We start from the raw sequence: 11,964 nt of genomic DNA, 5'->3' as shown, positions 1-11,964 counted from the left end.
AGCCCGCCTCCTTACCGGGAGCGCGGCAGACCCCTCCACCTGCCCGGAGCTGCCTGCTCCGCTGCCGCCGCCCGGCTGCCCGCGCTGCGCGGAGACCTCGCCTCTGCTCTGATCTCGAAACATCCCGCTTCTTATTTTACCCCGCGCCCGTCACGTTTTATTTACACCGACAGAGGATGCTCGGAGACAAAAGAGTATTTTTTTTCTTACGTCAAAGATGTTTTATATTTTTGGAAGGGTTCTGTTTCCTTTTAGAGAGGTGACCTATATCCTGACCGCTGTAGGGGGTTTATTTTGATGCTCTGGGAAGTTCAGTTGGAGCTGTGCAGAGCTGGGAGGGAATAAAATCTTTAACATTGTCATCTGGCATAGGAAAAGCAAAGACTACCCACGCAAACACTTGGTGGAAGTCCTCGGGGGCTGACACTGACAAAACCGACGCTATTATTATACGCGGAGCGTGCCTTTGTGCAGGTTTAATCGCCGCGGTGTCTGCGCAGCTCCGACGGGCTGTTGCAACGTCCACGGTATCTGCAGGGTGGCCAGGTCTCCTCCATCAGTCGGAGCCCCTCCTTTACCCCACGTCTGGGGACCCCCTTCCTCCTGTGTCCCTCCAGCCCGGGACCGCGGGGAAAGCATCGAGGGGCGCCCGGGAGGGGCAGCCCGCTGGGTCCCGGCAGACCACCCTCGGCACCCCCGGGAGAGCCCCGCGGCTGGGTGGAAGTCGGCTTTGCTAAACCCCGGGCTCAGCGAGCTCAGGCGGAGAGTGGGCAGCTGAGGCTTGCAGGGTGTCTTTCTGCCACGGCTCCCGTGCAGTGATGAGGACGGGATGGGATGCAGGGGATGGAGGCGGCCTTGGGGGGACTGGGAGGGATGGGGGGTCAGTCAACACGGCAACAAAATCTTAGGCTGTAGGTGTCCTCCCGGAAAGTTTAAAAGCTGAGAAGTTCTTTTCAGCCCGTTGAAGAGACCAAACGCCTGTGAAAGCAGAACCTGTCGCGGGGGGGGGGGGGGGAATGTCATCGCGCCCCCGGTGTTCAGTGCTCGCACTTTCTCCTCCGCGGGGGCCTCCGGCCCTTGGGGCCCGCGGAGTCCCGGCTCCCTGCGGGACGCTCCCGGGAGCCGGGATCCTGCGTGTCCAGTGTGGGAGGGTTGGGTGGCGCCTCTTCTCCCACCTGCTGAGGCTGATTTCCCCCTGAAAAACACTTTCCCAAAGGCGAATAGATTCTGCCCCTCGGCTGGCTTCTTGCCCAAACTTTGTTTCTCGCCTGGTCTTTCTCTCCGTCCTCGGGCACTGAACAAAATTGCTCCGGACGGGAGAGTTGTGTAGCAGGGAGGAAAGGGAAAGGTGCGGCCCTGCTAATTCGCGACCACTACCTTCTTGGAGGTGTCCTGACCCAGGCTTAGCTCCCTGCACGTCTAGGTACTGCTGAAAAATTTCCCAAGGTACCTTCACGGGAAGCCAGCCAAACCCATGTGGCAATACCCCAGGTAACCCCCTGGAAAACGCTATGAGAGAGGTGCCCGTTCTGCACAGGGAGCATGTCTGGTGATGCTTTGGGGGTCGGGCTGGTTTTTTTCCTGCAGGGAGAGGTAGGCCTCTGCGTTTGCGCTGAATGTCCTTGTCTGCCCTTGAGATGGGAGGTATCTCAACCCCTCGGATGCCGTGACCGTCTCCCCTTTTCCTCTGCCTCGGGAAAGGAGAGAGAGACCGACCCTTCAACAGGAGCTGGGAAGAAGGGCCCTGAAGGCAGCCTTCAGGGAGACGTCTATAAAAAGAGTCACGCCTGCTACCCATTGCGTACACAAAGAAAAAAAAAAAGGGGGGGACGAAAAAAAAGCGGAAAAACCTCTCCAAACAAACATCGGGATCGCACGGCTACTGCCAGAGGTCCCGAGAAGTCAAGAGGTCCCGGGAGCAGCACAAAGGACGGGGCAGGACCGCTGCGAGTCCCTTCCCATCCCGGCCTTTCTGCTCCCTCCGCCGCGGCGGGGCTGCCACCCCCCAGGCGGTCGCCCCGGGCCGCCGGGGCCGCCGGGACCGGCTGCCGGGCGCTCCGCTGCGGCTGCTCGGCTCCTCCAGCTCGTTAAAATGCCCGCATGCCCCTCATGCGGAAAGGGGTCTCTGTCAGCCGCTGTAGATCGAGATCTAAATCCAAGCACCCTGAAACTGACAGTTGGAGGAAAATCCTCCAGGGCTTAAGGAAACGCACTTTTACAATACTGGAGGGATTTGTTTAAGTTTCAGTCTCGGCTTTAATTGAAAAAACGCTTCTCATCTGCAGGACCTCAGAGGAGAGGAAAGAGCCTGAAGCACGCAGTTAAAAAAAAAAAAAAAAAAAAAAAGGAAGGAAAAGAACAGAAAAAGAACAAAAAGAGGGGGGGACAAGAAGAACAAAAAAAAAGGACCCCAAGATAACCGTAAACATTTATCTTTCCTATTTGTCTGCCATTTTCTTAACTGGTTTAGTCTAACTTATTTCATTTAGCCCACGAAGCAAAGGCGACTGTGTTATGAACATGAAACTGAAACCGCAATAATGAAGAGATTTCCTAGAATAAAAATGATTATTATAGAACAACATCTGAGTAACCAAATCTGCCAAAAAGTTTAATTTCCGTATACTCTGGTAAAACAAACCAGTTGTCCTCCAAAGCTGGGATCAGCTTAGAAATGGATACACCAACCAAAATAAACATCTCCACCAAACAGCAAATGCACTTCTGTTTAATCATAGGCACTTCAAACCATCTTTTAAAGTCTCGGTACCATGTCTTGGAGACTTCTTAATGCTACGTTTCAAACAAGCGACTGCTGCGAAGAGAAGATTGCTAACAGGTAGAAGGCTGCTGGCTGAATGTGTTACCCCCGATTCTCGTATCAGGGCTGTATCAAGTCGCGATAGAAGCAGCATGCGGCTCTCTGCCACAGGGCTGCCCTGCCCCGCTTTGCTTCATTGTCCGTCCTGTCTCGCACAGCGGAGAAAGCAACGACACCTTCGTATACCGCGACATCTGTGTTGGGAGTAAATGCCTCTTCCCGCTCCACTAATATTAAGATCAAAACGAGTTATCTGAAACAGTGGTGGGTTAGAGTGACTTTCAGACAACTTCCCGCCCCCCCCCCCCCGCCCCCCCGCATTTAATACATTTAGCTTCCTGACGATCGGCGAAATGACTTGGGCATGTCACCCTCGGGTGACATTTAGACAGATGTCTGGTCGCGGAAGGCGAAAAAGGACTCTCGCTCGCCGATCTAGAGCAGTGAAGGATGTTTATATATAAAACGATGGATATTTTTTTTGTAGTATTCCGAATAGGTCGTTATAACGAGATCAGGAATCGCACGTCGGCCTCCCTGCCCCTCCAGGGAAAAGAAAAAACAAGATACAGAGATAGACAGATAGCTAGATATAGATATTTTTTTTATTATTATTATGGGAACAATTTAAATCGATGCCTCAGGGAAGGTAAACACGGTCTATGGACTAGGCGATCATTTTTTCTATTAAAAATGTGTAGTAAACATTGCCGGGCTTGGTAGTGTTTTTCTTAGCTGATCCTCAGGTACAATCAAGCCATTTTCGGACACATTCCCATGTATGTAGCAGTGGTGATCTGGAGGAAGCTGTCGACGCCTGTTCAGTTAATTTAGGTTTTCTTTGTCTAATTACTGTGGAGCTTAGGGAAAAGGAGCCGGGCTCAGGGCAGTAAACTGACACTTGGGCTCTGTGTGTGGTATCCGGGCAGAGTTTGATGGAAAAAGCCTGCTACCACTCAACTGCAGGTCACTGTCTGGGACCAGCCCCACCCCCTCCCTGCCCGTACCCACCAGCGAGCTCCCAGCACGGAGCTGCGCTGGAGACAGACGGACACACGGACACACACGCAGACACACACACACAGCGCTGCAGGCACGCTGACAGGGCGTCCCGCTCTGCCTGCGTCCTTCCCACCCCCGTGCCTTTGGTCCAGCATCCCTGTCTGCTCTGCCTCTCGTCCTGCCGCCGTCCTCCTTCCGTCTCCAGTTTGATCCTGGAGCCTCCTCCATCATCTGGGAGCAGGCCTGTGCCTCCGCCGGCCCCTCTCCTCCCTGCCCCCTCCGGCGCCCCCTTTCCTCCGGCAAACGGCGTTTGCCAGCACGCGTGACCCACCCGCTGCACCGGGGGACGTCCTCGGGGGGCGGAGGGAGGGTGCATCCCTGGTCCTCGGACTCGACCCCCATTGACCTATAAAATGAATTGCATTTTATAGGGGGTGGGGGGGCGGCAAGGGATAGCGAGCAGTCTTAAAGCCCGGAGGTCTGGCAGGCTTGGGGAGCAGCGGACAGTGCTGCCTGGGGCTCCGCAGGGTGGGCGACCCCTTCGCAGGCACCCACGCCCGCACCCGGCGGCATCAGTGCCCGTGTGGCCCGGGGCGCAGCGGCGGAGCTTCGGGCTGGCAGCCGCTCCCCTCGCCCCGAGGCCGTGCCGGCGAGCAGCGGGCAGACCGGGGGCTGCGAGGCCGAGGGAGCCCCGGGGAGACGGCAAACGGTGTCGCTGCGTGCTGCGGGGCCGGCAGCCAGCGAGCCGGGATGGTGCCGCAGCAGCGGCGGCGGCGGCAGCAGCAGCGCCTCCTGCCCAGATGACGGGTGGACAGAGGCCAGCTGGAAAGGGGGTGGTCTCTCTCTCCCCCCCTCTCGCTCCCCCTCTCCCTCTCTCTATCTCTGCTGGTTTCTCGGCCGGATTCAGGGGGGGGGTCTGCGGGGAAAGGAAAACAAAAAAAAAAAAGAGCAAGATTGAAGGAACTGATAGGCGGTCGCGCTGTGCCTTTTACGCAAGAAAAAAGTATATATGAAAGACTAACAGTGCGGAAGAGATTGGGGGGGGGGGCTCTTGCGCTTCCTCCCCTTGCCGGATTAGGCAGCGAGATGGTCCCCAGGTGGGGGGCAGAGGAGGAAGCGGAGCGGCGCTGAGCGGAGCCTCCGCGGGCGGTGCGGCGCGGGGAGGGCGGGGGCCGGGCCGGGGCCGGGCCGGTCCATCCCGCCCAGTGCCTGGCTCCGGCGGAAAGCAGAGGAGCCATTGCGCAAGGGACCGCGGGGAGGGATGCGCAGGGCGCTGCCGCCGCCCCGCCGCCGCCCGCCGCGCTGAGGAGGTGCCCGGAGGACAGCAGCTCCCACCGCCCCCCCGCTCTCCCCGTGCGGGGCACCCCCCGCCCCGGTGCCCACCCCGCCCGGCTCCCCCCCCTTCCCTCCCAGCCTCACCCCACCCTGCCCCATTCCCCTCCCTCCGCCAGATGACCACCGAGAGCGGCCAGCAGCGGCTGGAGCCCCCCGTCCCTCTCCGCTCCTGCAGCCCGGCTCCCGGAGCTCTCCAGATGAGCCGGCCGCCCTCCTCCGCCCTGGAGACCTCCACCTCCTCTTCCTCCACCTCCACCTCCTCCTCCTCCTCCTCGGCGGCGGCGGCGTCCTCCAAGAGCAAGAAGGCCAGCTCGGGGCTGCGGCGGCCCGAGAAGCCCCCCTACTCCTACATCGCCCTCATCGTCATGGCCATCCAGAGCTCGCCCTCCAAGCGCCTGACCCTCAGCGAGATCTACCAGTTCCTGCAGGCCCGCTTCCCCTTCTTCCGCGGCTCCTACCAGGGCTGGAAGAATTCCGTGCGCCACAACCTTTCCCTCAACGAGTGCTTCATCAAGCTGCCCAAGGGCCTGGGCCGCCCGGGCAAGGGCCACTACTGGACCATCGACCCGGCCAGCGAGTTCATGTTCGAGGAGGGCTCCTTCCGACGGCGGCCCCGCGGCTTCAGGAGGAAATGCCAGGCGCTGAAGCCCATGTACCGCATGATGAACGGGCTGGGCTTCGGCGCCTCCATCCTCCCGCAGGGCTTCGACTTCCAGGCGCCCCCCGCCTCCCTCGCCTGCCACTCCAACGGCTACAACCTCGACATGATGCCCAACGCCATGGCCAGCGGCTACGAGGGACTCAGCGGCGGCCACCACGTCCCGCACATGTCGCCCAACCCCGGCTCGACCTACATGGCCAGCTGCCCGGTGACTGCCAACGGGGACTACGGTCCCGACAGCAGCAGCAGCCCCGTGCCCTCCTCGCCGGCCATGGCGAGCGCCATCGAGTGCCACTCGCCCTACACGAGCCCTTCGGCTCACTGGACAGCCTCGGGGGCCTCGCCCTACATAAAGCAGCAGGGCCTCCCCGCCGCCAACGCCGCCTCCTCCGGCATCCACTCCAGCGTGCCCTCCTACTCCCTGGAGCAGGGCTACCTGCACCAGAGCCCCCGCGACGACCTCTCAGGTAGGGACCCGGGGGGGCGGCGGGGCCGGCGGGGAGCGCGGCGCCGGCGGGGATTTCTCCGGCGACGAGGGTTTCGCGCGAGGAAACCCGGACCTCTGCGGCGCAGGAAAAAGAGGGGCATTGTCTGCGAGAGGGAGGAAAATACGCGTAGGTTGGAGATGTTCTGTTTCGGGACAGCGGGGATGTCGGGGGGGGGGGGGGGGGGGGGGCTGCGAGCATCCCTCCTTCTTGCCCGGCGACAAGAAGGAGCGCTCCGAGGAAAGCCCGGCTCCATCCCGGCTCCATCCCGGCTCCGTCCCCGCTTCGTCCCGGCTCCGTCCCGGCTCGCACGTCCCCCCCGGTGCCGGCGACATGTGCGCCGCGGCGGGAGCGGGGCGAGCCCCGCCGCCCCGGGCTGCGGCTTCGCTTAGCGGGGAGCGCCGCCAGGCATCGCCGCCGCCTCGGTAAACCGCGGACCGCGGAGACGCGTCGCGGGAGTAATAAAAAAAAAAAAACGCGTTAAATATTATCCTCTAAGCCCTGCGGGGGGAAAAAAAATACCCAACAAACTGCTTATCTTGAAAACTGGGAGAGAGATTAAAGCGGATCCAGTGTATTTCTGCAACCGGAGGGAAAGGGTTTTCTGGTCTCTGTCTCCCACCCCCCCCACCCCCCGGCCGGTGATTACAGACAATGTCTGCTCAGAAAAATCCGAGCACAAAAATGGGTAAAAGATGTTGGGCTCTTACGGGGAAATTTTCCAAATAGCCCTTTTAAACGTGGGTCCCGGAGGTTAAGCAAACAAAGACAGTCTGGGCTGGACCACACCGAAGAGGATTTTAGCCTGACTTAACCCCTATGAGAGCGGGGTCTTGTTCAATTTTATGGGAATTTCAACAAGTAACAAATACAGGCGACCCTCAGCCCGGGGTCCCCTCCCGCCCCCTCCTTGGGCGCCTGTCAATCACCTCCTGTCCTGCGCGCCCCGCAGCCTGCCCCGGCCTCCCCACAGCCTGCTGCCGCCGAGGGGAGGGCGAGCTGGGAGCCCGGCCGCCGGGGAAGCCGCTTTGCCATCACCGCAGAGGGACTTGGGGTGTCAGGGGAGAGCAAGCGGCTGCAAATTTTCCTCCCTTAAAACAAACAAACAAACAGACCAAACCCTGAATAGCCCTGGTCCGGCTCCTGGGGACAAGCGGCGGTGGAGCGGGTCGCCGTCTTACCGCGGTTTCCGTGCAGAGAGGGCTGCGGGGACGCGGTGCGTCCCCAGATGGGCTCCTCCGCGCCCATGGGGCTCTGCTGCCAAGGCTCCCACTTTTCGGAGGCTCAGGTCGTCCTTCCACGTGGTTTTGGGGGCCGGGGCGAGAGGCCGGCGGGTTCACCAGGGCATCCCCGCCGAAATACGTAACCTTTGCCGTTAGGAGTTTCTGCTTTGCTTTGTTGTTATTGCTGTTGTTACTTGGTTTTTCTCGTTTGTTTTATTTTCTTTTCCTCTCTTTTGGATTTTTTTCCCTGTTTGTTTTACTCCTTGCGGCCCCGCGGACCGCCGCGCAGGGCCCACGGGGCCACGCGTGACGCGGGAGTGGGGCTGGCCCGGGGAGCGGGGCTGGGAGGCGGCTGCCCCCTCCTCCTGACAGACACCCGAGGTGGGAAAGGCGATTCCTGGAAGAGAAATTTTCATTTCGAAGCAGCCCCAGAACAGTTCTTCAAAACAAAAAGCAGAAGGAGAGAGAGGAAGGGAACTGGTTCCCCCGAAGCCTCCACCACGGTTTCCGAGGCTGGGGCGGTTTAAATCCGAATTGTTTCTGTTCAAGGACGGACCGATGGACGCTTTCTTAATGCCGACGACGAGCGTCCGTTTCCAGCAGCTCAGATACAAATGCCACCACTCTGCAAAACGCCGTTTCTCCGCTTATTTTCCACATCTTCAGTATCTGGGCCCAGAACTCTAGTGGAAGCCATCCCCGTTCCTTGATTAGCTAAAAAAACCCACCCCATCCAACCCTTTAATTTTTTTGCGTGGATCCAATCCTCATTCGTGTGTGCGCAAACGTTTTAATAGAGTGAAAGGAGATGGGGAAAAAAGATCCGAGCTCCTTCATTCGTATTTATTATCAGTAATAATCTTTCTCCTCCTCTCCCCACAAAAACAGTAGCAAGTGAATTTCTTCTTTCCCTTTCTCGCAGTTAAACGCAAAGCAAATTCGGTGGCAACCGCTGTCGATCGGTCAATAATCCTCTACTCATGACAGCGACAGGGCGGGCTTAAAACCTTGAATTTGCATCAGCCCCAAGAATAAGAGGAAAAAATTGGAAACAGGAGGCTCGGTTCTGCTAAAAGGATTTTGAAGCTGGGGGGGTGGGGGGGAGGCGGATTTTTTTCGCACACTATTAAATCCTGCTAAATGATTGAATCAGGATTGCAATAAAGTGCTCCGGTTTATGGTGAGCATACCAGCAGGGTTATTAGAAAGCCGAGGAAATCCAGCGAAATAATCACTTTTATAAAGTGAGCTCTGCGGGGTGAAGGAGGGGACAGTGCCGGAGGAGACGGGCTGTGCGCGCCGCCTGCGCCGCGCCGCGGGCCGCAGCCAAAGGGGCCGGCTCCGCCACCCTGGGGAAAACCGGGGATGTTTCCTTCCTCCCCCCCTTCTCCTTCTTTTGCTGCTTTTTTTTCTTTTTTTTTTTTTTAATCTTTTTTTTTTTTCCCCTTGACCCTCGGTCAGATTTGACAGGATCCCGCTAGCCGAGTTTGACATCCACACGCCAAATCAAATCCCTCTCTGGCTGTACCCTGCAGGCCATGCTCAGGCAATGCTCCCCTCCCCGCCTGATCCAGTAGGAACGCTGCCAGACTAAAGATCCCAGCATGGCCCTACGGCGCGGGCTGGGGGGTGTGGATCTCCCACGAGGCCCTTGGACTTTGTCCCCCGAAAGGCTGCCTTAGGCTGTGGGAAATGAAAATGGGAATTTGCAAGGTCATTTACATGTCGGTGCCGCGGATGTACTTCGCTTCTTGTTGTTGATGAACCGTAGGGTGTCCTCGGTCTGTATCACGTTTATGAAAGCACACAGGCGTATAGGCATGCACGCTCGTATACACGCGCACACACACAAATAAATACACTATCAACGCACAAACGCTTGGAATTCAACCTGCAGCCATTCAAGTCGAAAGCAAAAAACCTCCCAGGGACGGGATGGGGAGGGGGAAGAGGGAGCAAATATGGGAATCAGATTCAAATGGCTGCGGCGCATCCAGAAAAACACGCAAGTCGCACACACGCACTCCCTCATCTACACCAGGCGCAGAGGCTGACCCGACCCCCCCCGCTGATAAGGAGGCAGGCAGAGGGACCGGCAGCAGTGCGTGTGTGCCCACACGGAGGGGTGCCCCGCGGTACGCGTGCGGCCGGGACGTGTCCGTGGGCACCCACCTCCGCCCGCCCTCCTCCCCTCAGCCCGGGCGCCACGCGGTTGTCTAGTTTACAACCTCCCGCGGAGCGGGCACGGGGGCTCCTACCAGCACGGCTGCAGCCCCGAGCCCACCCGGGGGCGATGGGGGACTCCATGTCCCCTCCGCTCTTGGCGGGGTGGGACCCGTCGCTCTTTCTGCCCTGCAAGCGGGGACGGGCTTTGCCCCGGGGGAGCGCCCGGTCCGCTGCCGGGAACGCCAGAGAGGAGCTCCCAAACCTTGCAGGGGGGAGCGGAGAGGAGGGGAAATGAAGCAGCGTGCCAGCCCTGCTGTGTGTAGCCTCTCCTCCCCGCGGGTGAGGGAGACAGGGCTACTCCGCCCGAGCAGAGCTACCCGACTTCTGAGCAGCTCTTGTTATTTCCTTCTCTTGCAGTGGGATTGCCTCGCTACCAGCATCACCCCTCCCCGGTGTGTGACAGGAAAGATTTTGTCCTCAACTTTAATGGCATTTCTTCGTTTCACCCTTCTGCTAGTGGATCTTACTACCACCATCACCACCATCAAAGCGTCTGTCAAGACATCAAGCCCTGCGTGATGTGAAGGCAGTGCCCCAACAGAGACAATCAGGTGGCATTGAACAGAGCCGAGATATAGACGGACCCACGCAGACTAAATATAATGTGCACTCTGATAGCATTGATAGTACACGAGTCACTTAGCGAAATTACTTAAGGAAGCAGTGTTTTCGGTCCCCCTCCATCCCTTGAAGGACACGTACAGCCGATATAACGCTCCAAAGCTCTTCCTAAAAGAAAAGTGCCTTGTGTGATGTGTTGGCTTAGGTGGGACTTCACTGTCCTTATGCCAAGTCTGACCACCTTAATCACAAACCGCCTTTCTGTGATTTCCTAAAGAATCATCTTTGGGAAATGGAACAATTCGATTTCTTTTTATACGAGAAAGTGTCTTTGAATAGGAAAAATAAACCTCCCAGCTCAGCACCTGCGAGGACTCCCCCTTTCGTTGCTGCGTTAGTGGGAAATTTACTTTTTTTTTTTTCCCTCTCCCTGAGACCCACCAAGGACACTTTGTATGGACTTCAGCACCGATCAATCAATATTATTAAAACAGTATTGTTTAGCCCTTTCGTGTATAGACTTTAAGAGAAGTTCAATTTTTTTTTCAGTATTGCAGCAATACAACGTTTTGTTTTTTATTTTTACAAAAGTTGTTTTCTACCACAATATTTTTAAAAAAATTATTTTAAATAAATCTCGTGTATACTCACACACTATCGCTTTAAAAGGAGAATATATTTGCACTTATGTATACTTTTTACAGTTTGCCAAAATATTTTGATGTACAATTTTTTTTTTTTTTTCCAATAAAATGTATATAAACGACTATGCACTGGACAGGCACTTATTTTCCCTCGGCTCCTTCTGAGAAAACTCTTCCACCCCAGCATCCGAGATCGTTAAAGCTGCACCCCGAAATCCTCCAGCCTCTGGAGGCAGAGGAGGGGAGCGAGCGGTTGACCCGAGGGGGCCAGTGCCGTGGTCTCTGGGCTGCACCTCCCGCCCTCACCCGCTTCCCACCCTGCTTTCCCCTGCTGCTGCATAGACTGAAATAACCGGGGCAGTGGACACAAAAGCAGCAGGGTCCAGACTGCCTGCTCCTCTCGTCGAGGGCTCCCCCGTGGCCGACAGGCCCTCCCCGCTGTTCAGGGCTGTGTCCAGGTGTCCCCGTGTCCCCGTCCCGCCTACCCACACAGAGGGACACCTGCCCCGCACCCGGCAAAGCCCCGTCGGGGCACAGAGGGACTCCGACGGGGCTTTGCCCGGTGCGGGGGCAGGGGTCCCTGAGCAACGCCGGGTTTCACCCGGGAGGGCATGTCGCGGGTGGGCAGCGAGAGGGATCCGCGATAAAACCGTGGCTTGCTAAGGGCTGGGGGGAGGCACCGACAATGGCGCAGCCAGTGAACGGGGCGGGAGGGGAGGGGGAAGAAAAAAAGAAACAAAAGAAAATAAAAAAGGCCCCCCAAAGTACCCCACGTAAAACAAACCCCGTCCCCAAGTCGCCGTCGTGCCCTGCGGACGGTGAGCGGCCGAGAGTCGGAGCCGGGCGCCGGGAGCTGCTCGCCCGCGCATCCCGCAGGCGCCCCCGGGCGCCTCGACCCCACGGCCGCCCCGGTCGGGCGATGTCCGCCGAACCCACCCGGCACGGCACGGCCCGCCTCGGCCCGGGGGGCGGCCACGGCCCGGGGGCAGCCCTGCGCGGCCCCGCC

General features: G+C 58.2%; 1 protein-coding gene across 1 annotated transcript; it reads left to right on the top strand.

Moving 5' to 3' along the window:
• The first annotated feature begins 5,084 nt into the window (after positions 1-5,084).
• Positions 5,085-10,277, top strand: FOXF2 (forkhead box F2). The gene is given in 3 exon segments (XM_059815724.1): positions 5,085-5,114; positions 5,116-6,286; positions 10,111-10,277. Coding segments are annotated over 3 exon segments (1,368 nt in total).
• The last annotated feature ends 1,687 nt before the right edge of the window (positions 10,278-11,964 follow it).

Source organism: Gavia stellata, chromosome 3, assembly GCF_030936135.1.
Source record: "Gavia stellata isolate bGavSte3 chromosome 3, bGavSte3.hap2, whole genome shotgun sequence".
In the NCBI taxonomy this organism is placed as follows: domain Eukaryota; kingdom Metazoa; phylum Chordata; class Aves; order Gaviiformes; family Gaviidae; genus Gavia; species Gavia stellata.
This window is presented reverse-complemented; position numbering and strand designations above follow the sequence as displayed.